The following is a 22663-nucleotide window of genomic DNA, read 5'->3' as shown; positions in this document are numbered from 1 at the left end:
AGTCTTTGACATTCCTTGGCTTTGCAGCTATATCAGTCCAGTCTCTGCCTGCCTGTCACATGGCCATTCTCCAAATTTCCCTCTTCTTATAAGGACACCAATTCTGTTGGATTAGGGCCCAACCTGATGGCCTCATCTGAACTTGATTACATCTGTAAAGACCCTATTTCTATATAAAGTTACACAGATATTAGGTAATAAGACTTCAATGTATCTTTTTGGGGGACACAATTCAACCCATACAGCCAATTAGAGGAGATATTAATATTTTTGTCTCAGTGAAAACTTTTTCAGGGATCCTCTCCTGCCTTGCTTTAGTTCTGTTTTTAATAAGATATGTTGGGAGATTTTATGCTCAATTTTAAAATCAAATTTCATTTGTTAGTAGATTATACTAACTTACTTTGGGATTTCAGATTATTTTTTTGAGGTAAAAAAAGTCAGATACTACCAAAAAGAATTTTTAAAAAAATGTATCCTCATTATAGCCTCTAGAGGTAACTACTGCTTCTATTTTAGGGGAATATCCTTTAGACTTTTTTCTGGATATGCATACACATTATTTTATGTAAATGGAGCCATGTTATATTTTCTGTTTCACGAGGGAGTTTTTTAATATGTTGAGGAGATGTATTTTACACGGATGACTATCCCTATACATCATTTTAATGACTTTATTAAAATGTATGTTTGTGTGTTGATTTATTTAACTAATCCCCGATGGATGGAAATTAGGTTGTTTCCAATTTTTTGGCATCAGCAATAATTTGACAAGCATCTTCGTAAATCATTTCTTCAGAATAAATGCCTAGAAGTAAAATTGCTAAGTCAAAGGGTCAATAAACTTTTGATATCCCTTGCCATATTCCTCACTAATACTGTGTATTGGCAATCCTTTTAGAGCCAAAACGCCAACGGATTTTTCCCTTTAATTTATTACATCGATCATTAAGGAAGCTGTGCAGCTTTGGATGTGTTTCTTGACTATTTGTAGGTTCTTCTTTTGTGAGTTGCTGATTTATGACCTCTGCCTGCTATTCCACTTGGTTGCTAGGTATAATTCTTACATATTTTTAAGAGCTCATTATCTGTTCAGGTTATTAACCTTTTGTCAAATACCTTTCAGTCAATTTTCCCTGTTTTTTTTTTTTTGCTTGTCTTTTAGCTTATGATAGCTTTTGTCATATAAAAAATTTTTTAATAGTGAGATTCATCAAGATTATGATAACTTTAGGAATTAAAAAATGATCACACACCTAACTGACAGTCCCTGGTGCTTCACGGTGTATTTTTATTTCCCTTGTCGTAATTTTAGGATACTTGCATCAACACATTTTGAACCGACTGCAGCCAGAATGGCCTTTCCCTGCTTTGATGAACCTGCTTTCAAAGCGAGTTTTTCAATCAAGATCAGAAGGGAACCAAGACACCTCGCCATCTCCAACATGCCACTGGTGAGTCTAAACTCCTGTGTGTCTACTCACAAGAAAAGTCCATTGATTCACTGTGATTTGTATTACCTCACTGACAGTTAACATTCAGGTTGCCTGTTTTGTTTGTTTTATTGCCTACAGATAGCTAACTTTTCTATTTCATTTCCAACCTATGCTTTTGGTTCAAGTAACAATTTACTTATAGTCAAAGAAAAAAATTGTCCCTAAAAACATGCAAAATTTAGGTAAGAGTGACATTGCAGGTGCAGTGTTGATGGGAGGGAAACTTTATAGAGAATTCAGGTCAGGTTAACTGAGAGTGCCCTTCACAACGCACTTTCACTTTTATTTTCTCATATGCTCTTTTAAAAGGATTTTAAAGGGAATGCTTTGTCGAATAAGGCCATGTTTCTATGATATAGTTATTTTCTATAATTTCTATATACTGTATTACTAATATTAGCTATGCAATTTGTAACTATGGCACAAAGTTGGTCAGATGGAAAAAGAGAGAGAAGTAATCTTTTAAGAATATTATGGTAGTAAAGGTAAGTAATGATAGCTAGCTCAGTTCCCAGTTCCAAAGCAGATGTGGACAGTTTTCCCTCTGATTCTTATTTCTTTATTTTATTTTATTTTTTTTCTTTTCCATTATGGTTTATTACAGGATATTGAATATAGTTCCCTGTGCTATACAATAGGACCTTGCTGTTTATCTATTCTACATGTAATAGTTTGCATCTGCTAGTCCAAAACCCCTCTGACTTTTAAAAGTGTTGAGGAGAAGATGACCTCGCCAAATGAATAAAATTACTTCGCAAGTGCTGTTATCCTATGATTCCGGTAGCACTGGGAAAGCATAAGCTGAGCTGTCATTCTACCCCCGATGCATACCAACTGCAGAAGCACACACACCCTTTGTTCAGAGAAGCTCACTGTGGATGAGACTCAGGGTGGAATAGGCTTTGCCCAGAGTCCAGAAGGGTATCACGCCTCATCCCTATGCTGACTGGGGAGGCATTAGCTTTGCATGAAGGGACTCACAGAGCCACAAGCCAACCTCTAGTACAGTATTTCTCAACCTTTAGAACTCTATATTGCTCGCTGAATCCCTTAAGGATCGCTTTAAAGGGATTCTGACATTCCCTCCTAGAAGGCTGTATAAAAAGCAGACTTTTGTGAATCCTTACCAGCCAAGAACTTTTGTCTCTCTCCCCACCGCATTTGTATATAGAAAGATAAGAAACAGTTATGCCATTTTCCTAATATAAATTTGAGATAGAGAAAATCCTTTTTCAAATTATAGTTCCCTCCCCAAATATTATGGTATTGCTCCCTGGGATGGGAGTGAGTTCTCTAATTAGAGAATTACAGCTTAAGGAGAAAAAAGGAACAGGGGTGGTTTGGAAATGAGGGACAGACTGACCCACTAAACAAGATTGGTGGAGATTTTGTGGCTTGCAGGGGGAAGGCAAGAGCCCCAAGGCTCCACAAAGACGCTGGAGTCTAAATCCATGGACGTCCGGGACCCACTTGTTGAGGATCAGAAAATCTAATGTAATCTTGCTTTTGAACGAGAAAGCTCTTCCCTTGGCAGAAATCTAACAGGGTGTCCTGAACTCAAGACGCAGACTTGGGGTTGAGGGGAAGGACAGTGGGGTCTCAAAGGATCTTCTTGGAGGCTAGAAAAGCAGATACACCTTTGGAACACCGAAGTGTTTGGGGCAGGAGTTAATCACATCTAAATTTCTATTCTTGACATTGTGCTAATAATTAAAACAATGTCAAGAATAGAAATTAATGTTAGGGGTAGGTTGAAGGCATTTTAAAAAGAAAGGTAATTTCAGGTCCTTCAAGAGTAAACCTAGGTTGGCTATCAGAGTTAGGGTTTGAATGACCAAAGGGTGACCAGCAGGCACCATAGCTTGTGGCTGGTGGGTACTAAAAAGAAGGATGAGGTGGGGCTTCCCTGGTGGCACAGTGGTTAAGAATCCGCCTGCCAGTGCAGGGGACACGGGTTCGAGCCCTGGTCCGGGAAGATCCCACATGCTGCGGAGCAACTAAGCCCATGCGCCACAACTACTGAGCCTGCGCTCTAGAGCCCGTGAGCCACAACTACTGAAGCCCGCATGCCACAGCTACTGAAGCCCACGTGCCCCAGCTACTGAAGCCCGCACACCTAGAGCCTGTGCTCCGCAACAAGAGAAGCCACCGCAATGAGAAGCCCGCGCACTGCAACGAAGAGTAGCCCCTGCTCGGCGCAACTAGAGAAAGTCCATGCATGGCAACAAAGACCCAACGCAACCAAAAATAAATAAATAAATTAATTAATTAAAAAAAAAAAAAAAGAAGAAGGATGAGGGGGCAGAGAAACAGAGGTGGAAATAAGATTACAGGAAAAATGCATGTGTTAACATGGAATTTCTCAGATTAGTTCTGGCTGGTCTTCTCTCCAGGGTCCTGCCCAGTGCTTTCTCTTGGCTGAGGCATTAGACTTTCTTCTCTGGAAGCCAACATCTTAGACTGTACCTTTATCACCCCAACCCTACTCTGCAAGGCTGCTCCCTGATTGCATTGAAAAACTGATTCCAATGAAGCAAATCAGAGTTTGGAGGAGGCTTTGCAGGGTCAGGCCCAGGCATGGGTTACTTTCAACTGTTTAGGAAAGTAGAAGCTCTTTTTAGGTTGTCCTCAGTGACCCCTATCAGACACTGCATTTCCAGATCATTCTCATACCTTGTATTTAAGTGAGCTACATCTTGGCAAAGCCAGCAATCTCAGTTTTGCTTTGTCTCACCCATGTTATCAATCCTCATGTGCCAAATATGAGTCAGTTTGTGATCATCTGGATTATTTAAAAGAAATTAAGTGGTGATGGTTGTATAACTGTGAATATAATAAAAACCACTGAATTGTATACTTTAAAATGGTGAACTTTATGGTGTATGAATTATATCTCAATAAAAAAAGAAATGGAGTAGAATGGTTTGGCCTTAATGTCTAAATTATAATCAGATATCGGAAAGAGATATTTTTAAATAATTATACAAATGTCATGTCATATACTTTCAGTATGTCTGAGAGTTAGGAAACTTCTCTTTATAAAATGTTTTCAATGTCTTGGGTAATTGTATTTGATGATTTCAGTTATTCTGATTTTAGGTGAAATCTGTGACTGTTGCTGAAGGACTCGTAGAAGACCATTTTGATGTGACTGTGAAGATGAGCACCTACCTGGTGGCCTTCATTGTTTCAGATTTTAAGTCTGTCAGCAAGATGACCAAAAGTGGCGTCAAGGTGAACCTGCGATTGTCACATAGGATGACCAGCTTGTCCTGGCCTGCCTGGGACTGTCCTGGTTTTAAAACTGGAAGTCCTGCATCCTAGGAATCCCCTCAGTCTTGGGCAAACCAGTTGGTTGGTCATCCCATTGTCTCAGATACTCATATTTACAGTGGGGTTCTAATAGCAAAAACATGTGGTGAGGCCTGGCCTGGCCTGGGTCATGGTCCTGGCTCCACCACTAGCTGACTTTCTGCTCCCTTTTGCCCTGCTCCCCTTGGAAGTTAGCTTATACTTCTTTAAAATGTGTAAGTTGGACTAGATCCTGCAGTGGTTTCTAAGGTTGCTCCTGTGCATAACTTCCTGCAGTTTGGAAGTGAATGTCACTGACTACCTGAGCGGGGGTTTCTAACCATGGGAAGGAAGTAAGATAGAGCAGTCTGCTTGGATTATTAAATGGCTCTGGGGAGAGCATTTGGGCTAGGGAATACTGGAGTACTAGAGAAAAAGATCTTGTTTCAAGGAGCACTTGCCACTTGGGTGGGTACCATTGTGTAGTGAACAACCAACTCAATTGTATGCTGTGGCTCTGAATGCAAATAAGATTTTTGGAGAGGAGGGATGGGACACTTTATTTGAAGTTACCTCATTTATTTAAATAGGGGTACATTTCCTATCAGGTTTCCCACCTTGGACAGGCTTGGGACTTTGTCTCCTATCCCCTGAGTTCTTTAATGCCGTGAAAACCCAAGCTCAAGGCCATCTGTACTAGGCCAGTGTCCTCAGGGCAAAAGCTGGCTGCAGTGCTCTGCTGACTTCTCAGGGTTCTACGGTCCCTTCATTTTTGGCAACTAAGTCAGCTTTACTTTTTCACTATCTCATGTAAACATTTAAAAAGACATGTTTGTATTTGTTATCCAGCGTTTGTTGTAGTTTTCAGAAGGGGGGTTGATCAGGAACAGTCAGCATTAATATAAGAAACAGAACTTAATATTGGCAACCATATCCCACAATATGAAGCTGTTAATGTCAGTCTTCTAGAGAAGCCACTGTGGCATTTGGATAACTTTCGTATACCTTTCTCTTCAGGTTTCCGTATATGCTGTTCCAGACAAGATAAATCAGGCAGATTATGCACTGGATGCCGCGGTGACTCTTCTAGAATTTTATGAGGATTATTTCAGCATTCCATATCCCTTATCCAAACAAGGTATAGATTTGGCACAGATGTTACAAAGTGTGGCATTTACTGACCCCAGCAGTAGATTATATCCTGCTAATTGGCATCTCCCTCCTCAGCTCGGCAGGGCCTCAAGTCATTAAAACCTGGCAGGTTCCTGAGGCACATGACGTGGAGATAATTTTGCCTTCTGACTTTAAATTTTAATTTTTTTTAAATAAATTTATTTATTTATTTTTGGCTGCGTTGGGTCTTCGTTGCTATGCGCAGGCTTTCTTTAGTTGCAGTGAGCGGGGGCTACTCCTCGTTATGGTGCGCAGGGCTTCTCATTGCGGTGGCTTTTCTTGTTGCGGAGCACAGGCTCTAGGTGTGCGGGCTTCAGTAGTTGTGGCTCGCAGGCTCTAGAGCGCAGGCTCAGTAGTCGTGGTGCATGGGCTTAGGTGCTCCGTGGCATGTGGGATCTTCCCAGACCAGGGCTTGAACCCGTGTCCTCTGCATTGGCAGGTGGATTCTTAACCACTGCGCCACCAGGGAAGTCCTTGCCTTCTGACTTTAAAGACAAGGACAACTACATTATTGGGCAGATAGCAAAGGACAGAGGCTGCATTTTTTCCTGATTGGCACACATTTGGTAGGAACATAGAGTACTCAATGAATTTTTCGAATGAATTCATTGATAGAGCATAAGAAAATCTGCATTTTCTTTCTTACATGAGCCCTTAAAACTACTGTGTGTTTGAGTTTTTAGGTGTATGGGAGTCTTGGGCATCCATGGTCGAGTGGATTATTGAGACAATTGTTAAAATTGTCTAGTCCCCAAGCACCTTGTCAGAGAATTAGAAATGGAGTCAGAAGGTCTGAAACCCAAGCCTGACTTTGTCTTGCAGCAGCAAAGTAACTCTGTATGAGTCACTGAGTCCTTTTTCTTTATTGTGAAAGGTTTTTCAGTCTAGAATAATCCATGATTCTGCGTGAGCCACGTAGTTTTTCTTTGATCCCTACACCCATCCACTCTGAAAGTTAGTGTGTTTGGGCAACATGTAGCTTGAGATTGGTAAGACATTTCTGTTTCCTTCCCAAGATCTTGCTGCTATTCCTGACTTTCAGTCTGGTGCTATGGAAAACTGGGGACTGACAACATACAGGGAATCTTCTCTACTGTTTGATGCTGAAAAGTCTTCTGCATCAAGTAAGCTTGGCATCACGATGACTGTGTCCCATGAACTCGCCCACCAGGTATATAAGCTCAATCACACTTTCAAAAAAATGTCAACTATATCTATATTGCTTTTCTGGGATATAGGCTATTCATACTGTTGTATGAATTCTACCAATTCATTTTTACTATGTCTTTTTCCCTGGAAGAAAAAATTATTTCTTTAAAGCATTAGGTACCATGTTTTATAATACACATTGCAAAGTTTTTCTTTTTACTTTGAAAGAAATATTAGCTTTATAAATATGTTAACATTCATATACTGACCTTACACATATAAAATATATTTCCTTCTGAATGTCTGACCTTTATGGCCACGTAGATAATCTAGTTTCCATAGAAATCTGTGAATAACCTGAGTAATGTTTTCCTTTCAGTGGTTTGGGAACCTCGTCACTATGGAATGGTGGAATGATCTGTGGCTAAATGAGGGATTTGCCAAGTTTATGGAGTTCGTGTCTGTCAGTGTGACTCATCCAGAACTGAAAGTTGTAAGTTGTATTTACCTACTTTTTTTTTTACATTTTAGGTCAATCTGTTGTGTTGTTTAATGTTGCTGGAAAATACTTACTGATGTTGGATTATGGAATTCATAGAAAGATTGATAACTTCCCTGGGAGTTTAAATATGAATCAGGTTTCCAAAATGCTAGTGAACTTTAAAGATATATTGCAAAGGTTTATTTCCAAACTCAATTGCTTATTTCCAAATCTATGATTGTTATGAAGTTAGTATTAAATTCTGTCCTCCCTTAATATCAAAGAAATAGAAATAATGACAACCTGTCTGTTTCATATCACTTCCCCAGCCTTCAGGTTGCTCACTGAAGAAGTATTAGGTACAGATTGCTGCTATTTCAATAGGGTCCTACTTGCCAAATGAAATGAGTTATGTTTAAGGTAATTGTACATTTGATTGTATAAGAACCTAGACTCATGGGTCACAAACTTAATGCTTTGGAACTTCTACGTGTTGATTTTAAAAATCATGTGTTTAACTTGTGAAAATCAAATGCAGTAAAATTAAAAAGAAACTTTATGTAAAAACAATCCTTTATGTTATAATTTTTATTTGTACATATTCATATCCCATTTTCATCTTCCAATACACATAACTTATATGTAGTTATAATGTACATGTAATTATTACACTACAGTGGATCATAAATATTGTCCTGTTTCCACATAGTCTTTAATAATAAAAATGATTATGTATGGATATTATTCTATTGGGTAGTATGCCCTAATCAGGTTATAGTTGGGATTTGTTTTTCATTACTTTTTCTTCCACTACATGGTTTTAAAGCTAAATTTCTTTGCTTTAAAATAGTATAGATGATGATTGGAGATACTTAAATCACTATACATTTTAGTTTCTCATTTTGGCACTGTTGGACTGTAGGCATAATGTTTTTCTTTTTAATAGGAAATTTTCTTTATTCTAAGGTGATAAGTATTTAAACAAAAATTTCAGTGTTGATCTAAGACCACTGTTTCTTGTCTGTTCTTTAGAAGATAGTAATTCTATTTAATTTTGTAAATTCTATAAATATGGAATAGGTTAGATTAGAAATTTAGAGTGTAAACCTATTATCCCAGGTCAGACCATCCTCATTTCGTATTTTTTTCAAGTAAATGTAAATCATTGGTGATGTTGTCTTTTTTTGTGTCTCAATAGGAAGATTATTTCCTTGATAAGTGTTTTAATGCTATGGAGGTAGATGCGTTAAACTCCTCACACCCTGTGTCCACACCTGTGGAGAATCCTACTCAGATTCGGGAGATATTTGATGAAGTTTCTTATGAAAAGGTAAAAATGTATTTTAAGGGTACAGTTTGGACCCTACACTTACAAATGTGGGGTGGAGAGGTTATAGACAGGGTTTTGGGGTGACTTTCCCTTCATAAGGACTAGCCCAGATTGAATTCCTTCTCTTCTCACCCACGCTGCCCAGAGTTAACTCTTTTAGGCCTAACTTGAAGTTTGACTTAAAATCCTAAAGATTATATTGTGGGCAGTTCATTTACTGTCTTAAGTTGAATATTCATGGCCTACAGAAGCTTTTTATTTATCCTTCAATAAATAGGTCTTGATCGAGCATCAACTTTGTACCAGGCAAAAGCCTCTGCCCTTGTATAGCTTTTGGTGCCTTCAAAAACAGTTGTCCTGCACAATGTGTTTAATAAAAGAATTGGAAATTGTTGCCAACATATAATAATTGGGAGATTTTATATAAAAATCCAGATTTCTGGCTTCTATTGGAGGGAAAAAGGATTCTGGTCATACCAGGCCTGTATTTCCCTTAGCAACATAGACTGGAGCTAAGTCATGGCTCCTTTATGAGATCAGAGTTCTGCTTTTCCACTTTCCCTTCCATTCCCAACCATTTCTGTTATCCTCACCAAGGCAGAGAATGTGTCATTTATCATTATGCTTGGCTGTTTTATGTGTAACAAATGGAAAAGTATTTCTTGTTTGCATGTTTCCATCAATAGTGCAGAGGAGATAAAAGCAGACATAAAACAGACATATAAACACACACATAGATCAATGGAACAGAATAGAGCCCAGAAATCAACCCATGCATATATGGTTAATTTATGACAAAGGACCTGAGAATATACAATGGGGAATGGAGAGTCTCTTAAAAAAATGGTCATTTAGTTCTCCCAACACCACATGCAAAAGAATGAAACCGTACCACTGTCTTACACCACTCATGAAAACTAACTTGAAATGAATTAAAGACTTAAATGTTAAGACTGGAAACCATAATACTCATAAAAACTGAGAGAAAAAGCTTCTTGACATGGGTCTTAGCAGTGATTTTTTTGGTATATGACACCAAAAGTATAAGAGCATAAGCAAAGAAAGCAAAAACCAAGTGGGACTACATCAAATTAAAAGCCGTCTGCACAAAAAAACAACAAAATGAAAAGGCAGCCTACTGAATGGGAGAAAGTACTTGCAAACCATATGTCTGACAAGGGGTAATATCCAAAATATATAAAGAACTCATACAACTCAATGACTAAAGAAAACAATCTGATTTTAAAAGGAGCAGAAGAACTGAATAGAAACTTTTCCAAAGACAAACAGATGGCCAATAGGTAGATGATAAGGTGCTCAACATCACTAATCATTGGGGAAATGCAAATCAAAACACGATGAGACATCCCCTCACGCTGGTCAGAATGGCTCGTCTCATAAAGACAAATAGCAAGTGTTGGCAAGGATGTGGAGAAAAGGGAACCCTCGTGCACTGTGGTGGGAATGTAAATTGGTCCAGCCACTGTGGAAAACATTATGGAAAACAAAATATTAAAAAATAAAGCTATCATATCCAGCAATTCTACTTTTGGGTATTTAGTCAAAGAAAACAAAAAACACTAGCTTAAAGAGTTATGTGCACTCCCACGTTCCAGGCAGCGTTATTTACAATAGCCAAGATAATTGTTTCCATAAGTGACCATTCCACAGTGGAATATTCAGCCATAAAAAAGGAAATCTTGGCACTTGGGACAACATGGATGGATCTTGAGGGCATTATGCTAAGTGAAATAAGTCAGAAAGACAAATCCTGTATGATCTCACTTATATGTTAAATGTAAAAACAAACACACAAAAAATGAGCTCATAGATTGGTGGTTGCCAGGGGCGAGGGGTGGTGGTAGGTGAAATGAGTGAAGGAGGTCAAAAGGTACAAACTTCCAGGTTATAAAATACATCATAGGGATATAATGTACAGCATGGCGACTATAGTTAATAACATTGTATTGTGTATTCAGAAGTTGCTAAAAGTAGATCTTAAAAGTCCTCCTCACAAGAAAAAAATTTGTAACTGTGTAATGATGGATGTTAACAAGGTGTATTGTGGTGATCATTTTGCAATATATACAAGTATTGATTCATGTTGTACACCTGAAACTAATGTTATATGTCAATTATACCTCAAAAAAAACACCAGTCCTGTTGGCAGGAATATGCACACCATGTAGACATTCAGAGACCTGGGCTTTGCCTATCTAGTGACTCCATGATCCCCTAGAACCAGAGAGAGACTACCTCTGCCTAGGGGGGACCTAAGAAATTTTCCCGGAAAAGAAGATTTTGAGTTATGTCTTAAAGATGAATTGGGCTGTGCAGTGGAGGCTAACACAACATTGTAAAGCAACCATACTCCAGTAAAAATTAATAAAAAAAAAAAAGATGAATTGGGGCTTTTCAGGAAGTAAAGAACGTAGAAAGGGCTTTCTCGGAAGAGGGAATCATGATTTCTTAGGAAAAGAAGACTTGAAAGAGGGTGGTGTGTTGAGAGAGAGGGAAGGAGGAAGGAAGGAAGAGTCCTTGGTGGTTAGTTGTATGCAAAGTTCAGGGGGAAACAAAGAACGTAAAAGAACATTTTTCTTATCCTTGGACTACTTCCCTTGTTTGTCACCTGTCTGACCACTGGAGGCATTTGAGCTTGTGACCCATGATCTACAAGAATGGGAGTGGAGGGGAGAAGAGCTCTTATCACGGGAATGCAGAGTATTTAGGAATTCTCTTGCTCCCTTTCTCATTGTTCCTCTTGCCCTGCCAGTTGTCTTTGCTGAAGCCTGCCTGGGCTCCAAGATTCCTCACCTGTTACTCACCTTTGCTTCTACCCCTCCCCACTCCCGCCCCAGAGCGGCAGTAGGAGAGACACGTGGTGATTCAAGTTCAGTTTTAGTCTGTATGTTGTCCACTCACCTGTGAATAATGGAAGCTCGCAGATGATGGGGAGGCTTGGTTACTGATAGAAAACGGTTCCAGGGGACTAAAAGCATAAACAGTCATGTTGATCCCCTGCCTCGACAGGTCCAGGTTTAACCCACGTTCTCTAATTGTTCCACGAATTGCTAGACACTAAAAAGGTTACTGTATCTGCATTTTAAAGAGTGACTCCAAAATAGTGTGAGGGTAGATTAGATGGAGGCAAACTACAGCTAACAGTTATTTACGTTGTCTTTTCAGGGAGCCTGTATTCTGAATATGCTAAGGGATTATCTTGGTGCCGATGCATTTAAAAGTGGTATTGTAAAGTATCTGCAGAAGTATAGCTATAAAAACACAAAAAGCGAGGACCTTTGGAATAGTATGGCAAGTGTGAGTATGTTTTCTGTATCTCTGTGTTTGGGATTGACAGGCTTATTATCTTTATTTTTAATAAATTTATTTATTTATTTATTTATTTTTGGCTGCTTTGGGTCTTCGTTGCTGTGCACGGGCCTTCTCTAGTTGCGGCGAGCAGGGGCCACTCTTCGTTGCGGTGAGCGGGCTTCTCACTGCTGTGGCTTCTCTTGTTGCGGAGCACGGGCTCTAGGGCACACGGGCTTCAGTAGTTGTGGCACACGGGCCCAGTAGTTGTGGCTCAAGGGCTCTAGAGCGCAGGCTCAGCAGTTGTGGCGCACGGGCTTAGTTGCTCCGCCGCATGTGGGATCCTCCTGGACCAGGGCTCGAACCCGTGTTCCCTGCATTGGCAGGCGGATTCTTAACCACTGCGCCACCAGGGAAGCCCAGACCTGTTATCTTGTTTTGTTTTTGTTCTGCACCACATTAACCCCTCTGAGAAGAATCATGAGTGTTTTTTACAGAACTGAGTGATGTGTTTATTTTTGTTTTTTAGATTTGCCCTACAGATGTCACACAACGGATGGATGGATTTTGTTCTAGAGGTGAACATTCATCTTCATCTTCGGTAAGTTTTTACATCTGTACGTGTTCCCCCGAAGCACATTCTTTTACTCCGTTTTCTTTGAAGCATAGCTCTGTGCCGAACTTTCCGAGGTCCGTGACCATATCAGTCTCTCTATAGATAAGGCTGCATTTAAACTATACCAGACTGACAGCCTTCCACAATTTTTCTTAAATCTATCTACGCAAGAGAGTTGTCCAGGCTTCTTTGGTAACACATCTCACTGATACTAATTTCTTCAGCTTCACTCTCTGTAAAGCAGTGGATTTATGACATGTTTCTGTGGTAGATCAGGACTGTATCCGTCAGGCCATGTCAATCATTTCCATAGCTCTTCATTTGTGAAAAAACATATGATGGCAGTGAGCATTCTTGAGCACTTACTATGTGTCAGGCACGTTTGAAGCACTTATGTGTATTATCTGCTTTACTCTTCACAATAAGCCTATGAGCGAGTACTGTTATCCCTATTTTTACAGATGGGAATATGAAATCCAAAGGCATATGATTAGTAAATTGTGGAGTGGGGATTTGAATTTAGATCTAACTCATGTCTTTAACTGCTAAACTATAAAGAATTCATAACACCTGAATCACAAAACAGTCTGAGTCTCTGTCTATCTGGCCTTGTGGAGTATTTTCATAGGTAGCTGAGGGTGAGTCTGGAGATTCAACAGGATTTTATCCACCAGATTTTTATTTTCTTGGCTTTTTTGCCTTTAGAAACAGCTTTATTCAGTAGTTACTAGATGTGTCCTGTAGTACATTTTATCCTTTTGTTAGCTCTTAAATATTTTTTGAAAACTTTTAGCATCAAAGAATAGATCCTTGTTTGAGTTCCCGGCTATCTGTTAAGTGTGAGTCATGTCGGTGTTATCGCTTGGGAAGTACAGGCTCTTGATGGAACATGTTTTCCCCACCTTGCTTGTCTGAGAGCCAGCATCGTTATGTAGGTGTTGAACACGTGGCCACTTTCTGTCCCTTCTCCCCCTGCATTCATTCACACTCCTGCTTTGTGCCTGGTGCCAAGCCTAAGGTCTGCCCAGGAGAACCAGGCGTGGTACCTGTTCTCAAGACATCTATGTGTACAGGAAGAGAATGAAAAGTAAACAGTCAGTGCTTTAATGGGCATGCAGTGGCTGGAGACGGGGGGAAGGGAGCAGGGGAAGGGACGCGGAAGAGCTTCACTGGTTGCAACCCTATGAGCGCAAGCTTGGGTTCTTTCTTTTCCTAGAGTTGGGTCCAAGTGGGTCACGCATCTGCCTTTTTCTTATAAACCAGCACTGGCGACAGGAAGGCCTTGATGTGAAAACCATGATGAACACCTGGACGCTTCAGAAGGGCTTTCCCCTGATAACCATCACAGTGAGAGGGAGGAACGTACACATGAAGCAAGAGCACTACGTGAAAGGCCCGGACGACGCCCCAGAAACTGGGTAACGTTCACAGAGAGAAACTCATTTTGTTGCCTAGGCAACATCTGTCTTGTAGGGTGAACCCTTATTTTTGAAATAGTGCACTTATCTTTGTTGCTAAAATATTTTAATCAAATCTATATATCCTATGAATTTGACTTATACACCACCATCTATTCAAAAGGATGAAGCTGATATATAATTATTTTAACATTCTCATGGTTTGTAGTTAGAGATGATGGTAATTTCCAGTTACTGGCTTGAAATCAACTCCAGTATAAGCATTTGCCACTTAATTACAGTAGTGCCTGGCATTTGGGTTGGAGCTAAGGACATAAACATTTAGGTGATTTCTGGGAAATACAAGAGACTCCATTCTCTTCTTTGCAAGTCTGAGTTAGATCCCAGAACCTGTTTGTCAGCTTAACACTACAGAGGACATCACTGGAAATGAGACACTGCAACTTGACTGACCCTGGATGGACACTATTTAAACAATTTTTTATTTTGAAATAATTTCAGACCTATGGAGGAAACATAAGGAGAGAGCAAAGAATTCCATATATTCTTTGCCCAGATATGTGTTAACTCTTTACCACGTTTGTTTTCTCTTTCTCCGTATAACCTAAAATATCAAACAATTCCAAAAAATATGATCTTTATTTCTTTCTATGTATATATGGCATATATATATTTTTTAACTGTCTGAGGGTAAGTTGGAGACATGATTTCCTCTTTACCCTGAAATACTTCAGTGTAGCATTTCCTAAAAAACAAGAGAATTCATTTATATAACCACAGTACCTTTATCAAAATTATGAAGTGAACTTGATAAATACTATTATCAAATGTATCAACCTTATTCAACTTTCCTCAGTGGTCCTAATAATATCTTTATAGCAAAAGAAAGAAACCTGGTTCAGGATTTTGTATAGGATCACATTGTATTACTGTTCACAACTCTTTAGTTCTTTTTTTCTGAAACAGTTCCTCAGTTTGTCTTTCTTGACCTTGATATTTTTGAAGAGTACAGGCTAGCTATTTTAGAGAATGTCCTTTAATTTGAGTTTTCTGCTGTTTCTTCACGATCAGATTCATCTTATGCATCCTTGGCAGGAATTCCACAGAAGTGATGCTGTGTTCTTCCGAGTATATGATTTAGAAGGCACATGCTGTCAATTTCTGCCATTACTAGTGGTCACATTTTTAAAGTTAGGCACCCTGAGATCCCTTTAGGCAATCACTGCGAAGGCTGTCAGGGCTCACTTGAGCCCAAATTCCTAGCTCTATTCAAGGAGTCCAAGAAGAATGAATAGTGCCCAAGCTGGCCACTCCTACAAAGCTGGAAAATGGGCTGGGGATGTTTTGAGCTCTTGACTGTAGCAGTTTTGGGTACCATCCTTCTTTAAATGAGCCAGTGCCTGGAGCATGGTAGGTGATTTAAGAACTGCTTGTTGCAGTGAATCAGCAAATGAACAAATCCATCCTCCTTTCTTGTAGGTACCTGTGGCATGTCCCATTGACATTCATTACCAGCAACTCAGACTCAGTCCAGCGATTTTTGCTGAAGACAAGAACAGGTAATTTGTTGTGGAACTAACTAGCTTTCTTCAAGAAGGAACTGTGGAAATGTGTAGGATTTAGATAATAAGTTTTCTTTGCTATTTATCTTGGTTAAAACAAAAAGGATCAGGTCTGCCTTTATCTTAAGCAGATCTGTGACTCAATTTCTAGTGAAGAATATAGGTTTGAAAATACTGTCTGGTTGCAAAAGAAGAAGGACAGTATCTTGCCAGATAGGGATTAAAACAGTTGAGTTATGTAATGCTGAGGAGAAGAGATACTTGGGAAAATTTCCCCTTACTTTAACATTGCTGGATTATATCATACATATGGCCTGAAACATGGCATTCTTCTCATAGGTCTATAAATCTCACAAAATGAGTGTCTAAAACTAGTATTGGCTTTTGTCTATTGGGATGCTGTTTTCTGGTTTCTAAAAGGAATGTGTTCAATATGAAACTCATTTCAGTATTAAAATTGTTCAGTATTAAACTCGCCTTTAATTTCCTTGTCCAGTCTCTGATCAGAAAAGCTTTCTCCAGTCAAGAGGGAAAATGGAGCTATGATTTATTTTATTTGCTCTAGATGTGCTCATCCTCCCAGAAGAGGTGGAATGGATCAAATTTAATGTTGGAATGAATGGCTATTACATAGTGCATTATGAGGATGATGGATGGGATTCTTTGACTGGCCTTTTAAAAGGAACACACACGGCGATCAGCAGTAGTGATCGGGCCAGTCTCATTAACAGTGCATTTCAGCTTGTCAGGTAATACAAGCTCCTCACAGTCTTGGTTTGTTTCTGCAAGCTGCTGTTATCATCCTTGATGATAATCAGATCCTTGATTTCTAAAGATGAAAGTGATTGCTAATAAGACGTTGAAGGGTGTTTCTCCTAAGTTCTTCTAACAATTCAAGGTTGCTTTTAGTCTTAGGATTAACCTCTTATCTGCGTCCGCTGAGTAAGGTAAAGTAAGGAATCTGTATTTTAATCTTTATCATGAACGACTCGGGTCAGACTGAGGCAAAAGTGTAGAAAACCAGGAGACCAACATCCTGGAGAAGCCCCTTGCCTGGTCCCTAAAGCCTAGTCCTGCAGCTTTTTCTGGCCCTGCTGTAACAGATCAGGTCTCTCCCCGCTGGGTCTCTGACAATCCTGAAGCCTTCGTAGAAGACCAAGTGGCCCAGGCCCAAGTTGTCGGCATTACATCTCTCAGACTAAAGGAGAGAGATCCACACGCCCCACTCCCACCCCACCCAAACTGGATAGCTGAACTGCATAGCATCTTTATGGCATATGGCTCATAAAATGTGGCCCAACCAGATGACCTTTGAGTGGGTGAGGGTAGTGTTCACTCTTTTTTTTTTTTTTTTTTTGCCCCATAACATTGGCTTTTCAGGAAATGGTCCCCAAGCCTACAACTCAACCTTCTTCAATATTTAGGTAGAACTGAAGTCTAAGGGGAATCACCCAAGTGGGAGGGAATACTGTAATTCTCAGCCCCACGTGTCTCTGCTCTAAATGTCGTGGACTTCCTTTCCTGGGCCTCTTGAGGTGACAGAAAGCAGTGGGGAATAAAGATAGGGGTTGCTTATCTAGCTGTTTCTGCCCTGCCTAAATATTCCCTTCCATAGCGCATTACTGCTGACATCATAGGGGATTTTGTGTTTATTTACGTGAGCGTGCACCCTACCACTAAGATGTTTAACACCAACCCTCTATAATGAAGAATTGATATCTATATTCAGTTTCTTTTTGAAATGGAGACGAGGATGTGTTGACTCCAGGGACTCATACTTGTGACTGAGTGGCAGTCTCAGGTGAGGCTTCCTAAAGGATCTTTGATCAGATTTTCCATTTTACTCTGCAAGTTCAGCACAGTCCGACGTTTCACAGAGGAACAGATGCTGACCTGTTCCCATTGCATCTTAACCACAACTCATAGAGCTAGTTAACCCTAGCTCTATTATTTGAGAAAGTTCCTTCACAGTGTAAACATGCCACATGTTGTGATGTATGTGACAGGAAAGATGTTAGTATAAAGGTCATTATTTATAAGGGAGCATTTATATCCGATTGAATATTTTGCTGGAAGGTTGTTCAAATAACTTTTGAAACAAATAGTTGATTTCCTGGATTTTCTTTTAAACTGCTAACCCTGGTGTCTCTTGACCAGCATTGGAAAGCTATCCATTGAAAAAGCCTTGGATTTAAGCTTGTACTTGAAACATGAAACTGAAATCATGCCAGTGTTCCAAGGTTTGAATGAACTGATACCTATGTATAAGTTAATGGAGAAAAGAGATGTGAATGAAGTGGAAACTCAGTTCAAGGTAAAAGCCTGAAATAAGTTGAATAGTTTTTAGATAACTGGTTTGCTTTGGTGTAGGTGTGGAAAAGAGTTCTTATCATGGTGTATATTATGTATATAATATATGTATCTTATATATATCTTGATATATTTTAAAGAAAATCACAATTACCTCAGTATTTAGGTTGACCAATGAAGACTTTGGTTTTATTTTGGCACTAAAAATAGGCATGGCACTGTTAGATTCTGTTCTTAAGTTTCACAGATTTGTCATTCCCTCATTTGGCTAATTGTTTATGTCACTTTACTTCTGTATTGTGATGGTTGCTATTAAGATTTTCTGGGACTCAGGTACTTAAGCAAGAGGCACAAAATTGCTACTTTTGGCAAAATGTGATGACATCTTGTATAATTTGCTCTCAAAATTTAGTCATATCAACTGTCTCTTTTAGTTTGCTTTGAAAGTGGCAGTTCATCCTGATTTTAAGTAGTTAAGGATATATTTATAAAAGATTGTTACACAAATCCTGAAATCATTCATCATTTCTTGCTTTTGACCCCTTTTATAATTAAATATAAACAACTGCACGGTTTTGGAAATATGAATTGGACTAAGCTTTAAAAAATAATCCCCATCCCCTGAGGGTGTACTGGATTATATAAACCACGAGATGACTGGGGACAGGGCTGGTGACACGTGTGCCTTTCCCACAGGCCTTTCTCATCGGGCTGCTGAGGGACCTCATTGATAAGCAGACCTGGACGGATGAGGGCTCCATCTCAGAGCGAATGTTGCGGAGTCAGCTGCTCCTACTGGCCTGTGTGTGCAAGTACCAGCCCTGTGTGCAGAAGGCAGAAGGCTATTTCAGACAGTGGCAGGAAGCCAATGGGAATTTGAGGTCTGTTTTTTTCGAACAACCAGTTTGTTCAGATAAGGGGTATCTTTTATTTGTTCCACCATCCTCGCTAAATGTTGGGAGAAAAAACAAGTATAGACAAGTCTCCCCTGCTGTCCTTTTTGGGAAAATAATTTTTTTTTTAGACTTATCTATGCATTGCTCAACTTTCTGTTTTAAGTTCCTGACAGGAGGCCGGGGGTTTGGTTAACGGGGAGGCGGGCGGCAGGGATTAAGTCCTTTTAGACTTGGGGCTTAAGTCCTATCCAGGAAATACTAAGCCAACAATATACGTGCTTCTATTTATAGAGGTGCTTACAAATGGGTGGTCCTATTGGATTCCTGACTTTTGTTCATGGACTACATTTTAAGTCTAATTTGAATTTCCTTCTTTTGACTTGAAAAGTGACCACCTATTAAGTCACTCAGCATCCTTAAAGTATGTTAGAAATGTAGGTATTTATAGAAGTGGCATTTCACAATGTATTTTTGAGAAGGCTACTTAAAACCTAATTTCAGTTACTTTCTCTTGCTTCTTTCCTAAAGTGTTACTGAAGGAAAGAGGTTATTTTTGTTTATATTTCCAGGCATGCTTCTCTGATTGTGGGTCCAGTTTATCGTTTCATAATCTGTCTCTCTCGTGCATGCAAACGCACTTCCTTCATCTCAGCCTCTCCCCGGGTGTGTTCTTTTCCACAGCCTGCCCAGCGATGTGACCTTGGCAGTGTTTGCTGTAGGGGCCCAGAACCCAGAAGGATGGGATTTTCTTTATAGTAAATATCAATCGTCATTGTCCAGTACTGAGAAAAACCAAATTGAATTTGCTCTCTGTGTTACCCACAATAAAGAAAAGCTTCAGTGGTAAGTAATTCATTCATGTTCATGTAGCCAAGAGGAATTAAATTAGATCAGATCCTTCTGGCATCTGTTTTTGTCCTCTTGGCCAGGAGCTGCGTTTCCTGCTGGGAACATTTATGCAAGAGGGCACACATCTAATGTGTACGGTAAATAATTAGGGAGCAGCGGGTGTCAGGAAAAATATTTAAAGGAGTATGTATTTGTGTATCTTTAAAATAACACATTTAGAAATATACACCGGATATACCTATCTTAGCTACTTTTGTGAGCAAATGAGAGAATATATGAGAATTGGTATTGCAAACACTATATAAATGTTAGTTTTTATTATTATGTAGCTATAGGGAGTTTCTCAGGGCTCTGGTAACCTATTTATCTTTTGTGTCTTTATTATTGGCAGATCGGCTTTTTTCTTTCCCAAATTATTTTATTAAAGTTGTTTGGAACTTTTTCAGGGCCTCTTTGTTGCTAACACTTCTTGTCTTAATCATTCTAGGCTACTAGAACAAAGTTTTAAGGGAGATACAATAAAAACTCAAGAGTTTCCAGATATTCTTAGAGCTATCGGCAGAAACCCAGTGGGATATCCATTGGCCTGGCAGCTTCTGAGGGAAAATTGGAATAAACTTGTACAAAAGTAAGTAGTGCCAAAAATTGTGTTGTGACTGGCAAAAATTCCTAAATCTGGCTGTGTTTTAGCTATGTTTGTAAAATAACAGTGATTATCTAAAGGGATTCTTTTGACTGAAGAAAGGAAGTAGAGGTACTTAAAATATCCTTAGAAAATATGAAACTCTAATTCAGTGCTAACTAATGGATCTGGATGGTCAAGTTTTTCATTCCATCTGGAATAATCTCTTCCCGCACCCCGTGACCTACCAGAAGCCACCTGCATGGTTCAGGCAAGTCTTCTGTTTAGTACTTCCGCTTGTTGCATCTGCCCTAACTCTTGTAGCACCTACTACTTCTGTCATTTTCTTTTGGGTACTTAATCTTTTATTCAGCGGCTGGTGTGTTGATTTTTTACAACTAGATCTTAGCCCATTGGAGCAAAGGATCACGTCTTATCTTTTTCACGCCTAACCATTTTTTAGTTAATTGCTATCACATATATGAGGCCCTTAAAAATACATGTCGAATGAACAAATACTTCACAATACATTTTGACAATTTCTATTTCTAGGTTTGAACTTGGCTCAAGTTCCATAGCCTACATGGTAATGGGAACAACAAATCAATTCTCGACAAGAGCACGGCTTGAAGAGGTAAAAAAAAATAAAAAGCTTTCTTTTTGAACTTCAGTGACAATTATCTAATAAATTATCTAGTAAGTATGAGGTAGGCAAAGTACTTTAAGGGCCTGATGAGTTAGAAATGGGTTTTGTCACTTGGTAAACGTTCTTTTTGGATGTGTGTTTTGTTCAGTGTGGTGTTTTTGACATGAGCAAAAATCAGTTACAAATAAACCATTGAAAACTGTGCCTCTTCCCAAACACGTTTAGAAGTCTTAGCTCTGCCATTAAAAATTTTAGGGCTTAAAAATTACTTTAGACGTTTAATCCCTGTTTAGGATGTTAAAAGTGATTATTGGAGGTTTAAGTGACTGAAGTGATCCTCTAGTTATTTTGAAAGAGGCAGGTCTGGAAGCTAGGTTCTCCACTATTCGAGCTCATGACTTCCTATTACTTACTTATGAACCATCTACTTTCAGAAAGAATTCTAGGCAACTTATAAGGTCCACATATAAAATAATGCTAAAATAAAGAACAAAAAGCTGCATAATGTTCAGAAAGAGGAAATTGTATGAGGGATTTGTGCTGAGGATAATTTATTGCAGTTGTACCCTAAGTTTATCATAGCTTCCTAGCAGCCAAAGAAAGATGAGAAAAAAGTATGAGTTATTGTCAGGTAAGAGAGAACCATGGAACATACAAGTTTTCCACAAAAGCAGACTTTTCTCTCAGTCTTAAACTTTTGAGGAGTATGATGTATGGGTCATTTTGTTGCGGTGGCTTTTCTATAATAATATTCTCTATAGTAAAGCTGTAGAACAAATTTTACATGGTTTTAAAAATGGCACAATTAGATAAAAGCTGAGAGCCTAATATTAACTTTTTTAGGAGTGGTTCCATTGTGTAGTCTGGTTATACCATGATCTAGCTCGATGGAGAGTGCTTTGAAAATGGGAAAGAAATGTCACAACCCTTTTCTCCAATTTTTCAGTAGCCTCACCCAGGCTTGTAAAGTTAACTTGCACATAATAATTCAAGCTTGAATTCTAGTGAGGTCTACTGCAGAGATATTCTGTGTGATGACAGCAGAGCCAGCCATGGGCTGGGACCAGACAGACCAGGTCTGTAGCAACAAAACAGTTCATTCATTATCTTGTTCATTCATTTATTTTCTCATGAATTCATTCAAGACATATTACATTCTTACTCTACAGCAGGTGTGGTTTTAGGTTCCAGGGCTACAATGATGAACAGGATAGACAAAGCCCCTGCCCTCATAGAGCTTAAATTTTACTGGGGGAATCAGACAATTACAGACAGAGCAACTCATGTCAGGTAGTTACATGCTCTGAAGATGAATAAGGCAAGGGAAGGAGAGCGAGTGACTGGGTAAGGGGATGGTGCTGTGTTCTGTGGGATGACTCGCGGACCTTTGAGGAGATGTTGAAGGAAATGCCGATATCTAGGTGGAGAGTGCTGTGTGCAGAGGAAACATCAGGTGCAAAAACCCTGCGGCAGGACATGTAAATGAAAGAGCCCGAGATGTTGTCCGAACGCAGA

At 39.3% G+C, this 22663-nt stretch overlaps 1 protein-coding gene across 3 annotated transcripts in view; it reads left to right on the top strand.

Annotated features, from left to right (window-relative positions):
- ERAP1 (endoplasmic reticulum aminopeptidase 1) overlaps nucleotides 1–22663 on the top strand; it is a 33449-nt gene that overhangs the window by 6527 nt on the left and 4259 nt on the right. For all 3 annotated transcript variants that reach the window (XM_061189464.1, XM_061189465.1, XM_061189466.1), the window contains 16 exons: nucleotides 1316–1454; nucleotides 4596–4730; nucleotides 5805–5925; nucleotides 6977–7131; nucleotides 7489–7602; nucleotides 8789–8920; nucleotides 12107–12238; nucleotides 12759–12830; nucleotides 14109–14263; nucleotides 15743–15822; nucleotides 16391–16574; nucleotides 17983–18139; nucleotides 18832–19016; nucleotides 19713–19874; nucleotides 20368–20508; nucleotides 21055–21136. In XM_061189464.1, the coding sequence (XP_061045447.1) occupies nucleotides 1316–1454; nucleotides 4596–4730; nucleotides 5805–5925; nucleotides 6977–7131; nucleotides 7489–7602; nucleotides 8789–8920; nucleotides 12107–12238; nucleotides 12759–12830; nucleotides 14109–14263; nucleotides 15743–15822; nucleotides 16391–16574; nucleotides 17983–18139; nucleotides 18832–19016; nucleotides 19713–19874; nucleotides 20368–20508; nucleotides 21055–21136 (2146 nt within the window). The remainder of the gene's footprint in view (nucleotides 1–1315; nucleotides 1455–4595; nucleotides 4731–5804; nucleotides 5926–6976; nucleotides 7132–7488; nucleotides 7603–8788; nucleotides 8921–12106; nucleotides 12239–12758; nucleotides 12831–14108; nucleotides 14264–15742; nucleotides 15823–16390; nucleotides 16575–17982; nucleotides 18140–18831; nucleotides 19017–19712; nucleotides 19875–20367; nucleotides 20509–21054; nucleotides 21137–22663) is intronic.

The sequence above is a fragment of the Eubalaena glacialis genome, chromosome 4 (genome assembly GCF_028564815.1).
Source record: "Eubalaena glacialis isolate mEubGla1 chromosome 4, mEubGla1.1.hap2.+ XY, whole genome shotgun sequence".
Lineage (NCBI taxonomy): Eukaryota > Metazoa > Chordata > Mammalia > Artiodactyla > Balaenidae > Eubalaena > Eubalaena glacialis.
Note: the sequence above shows the minus strand (reverse complement) of the source record. Positions and strands in the feature narration are given on the sequence as shown.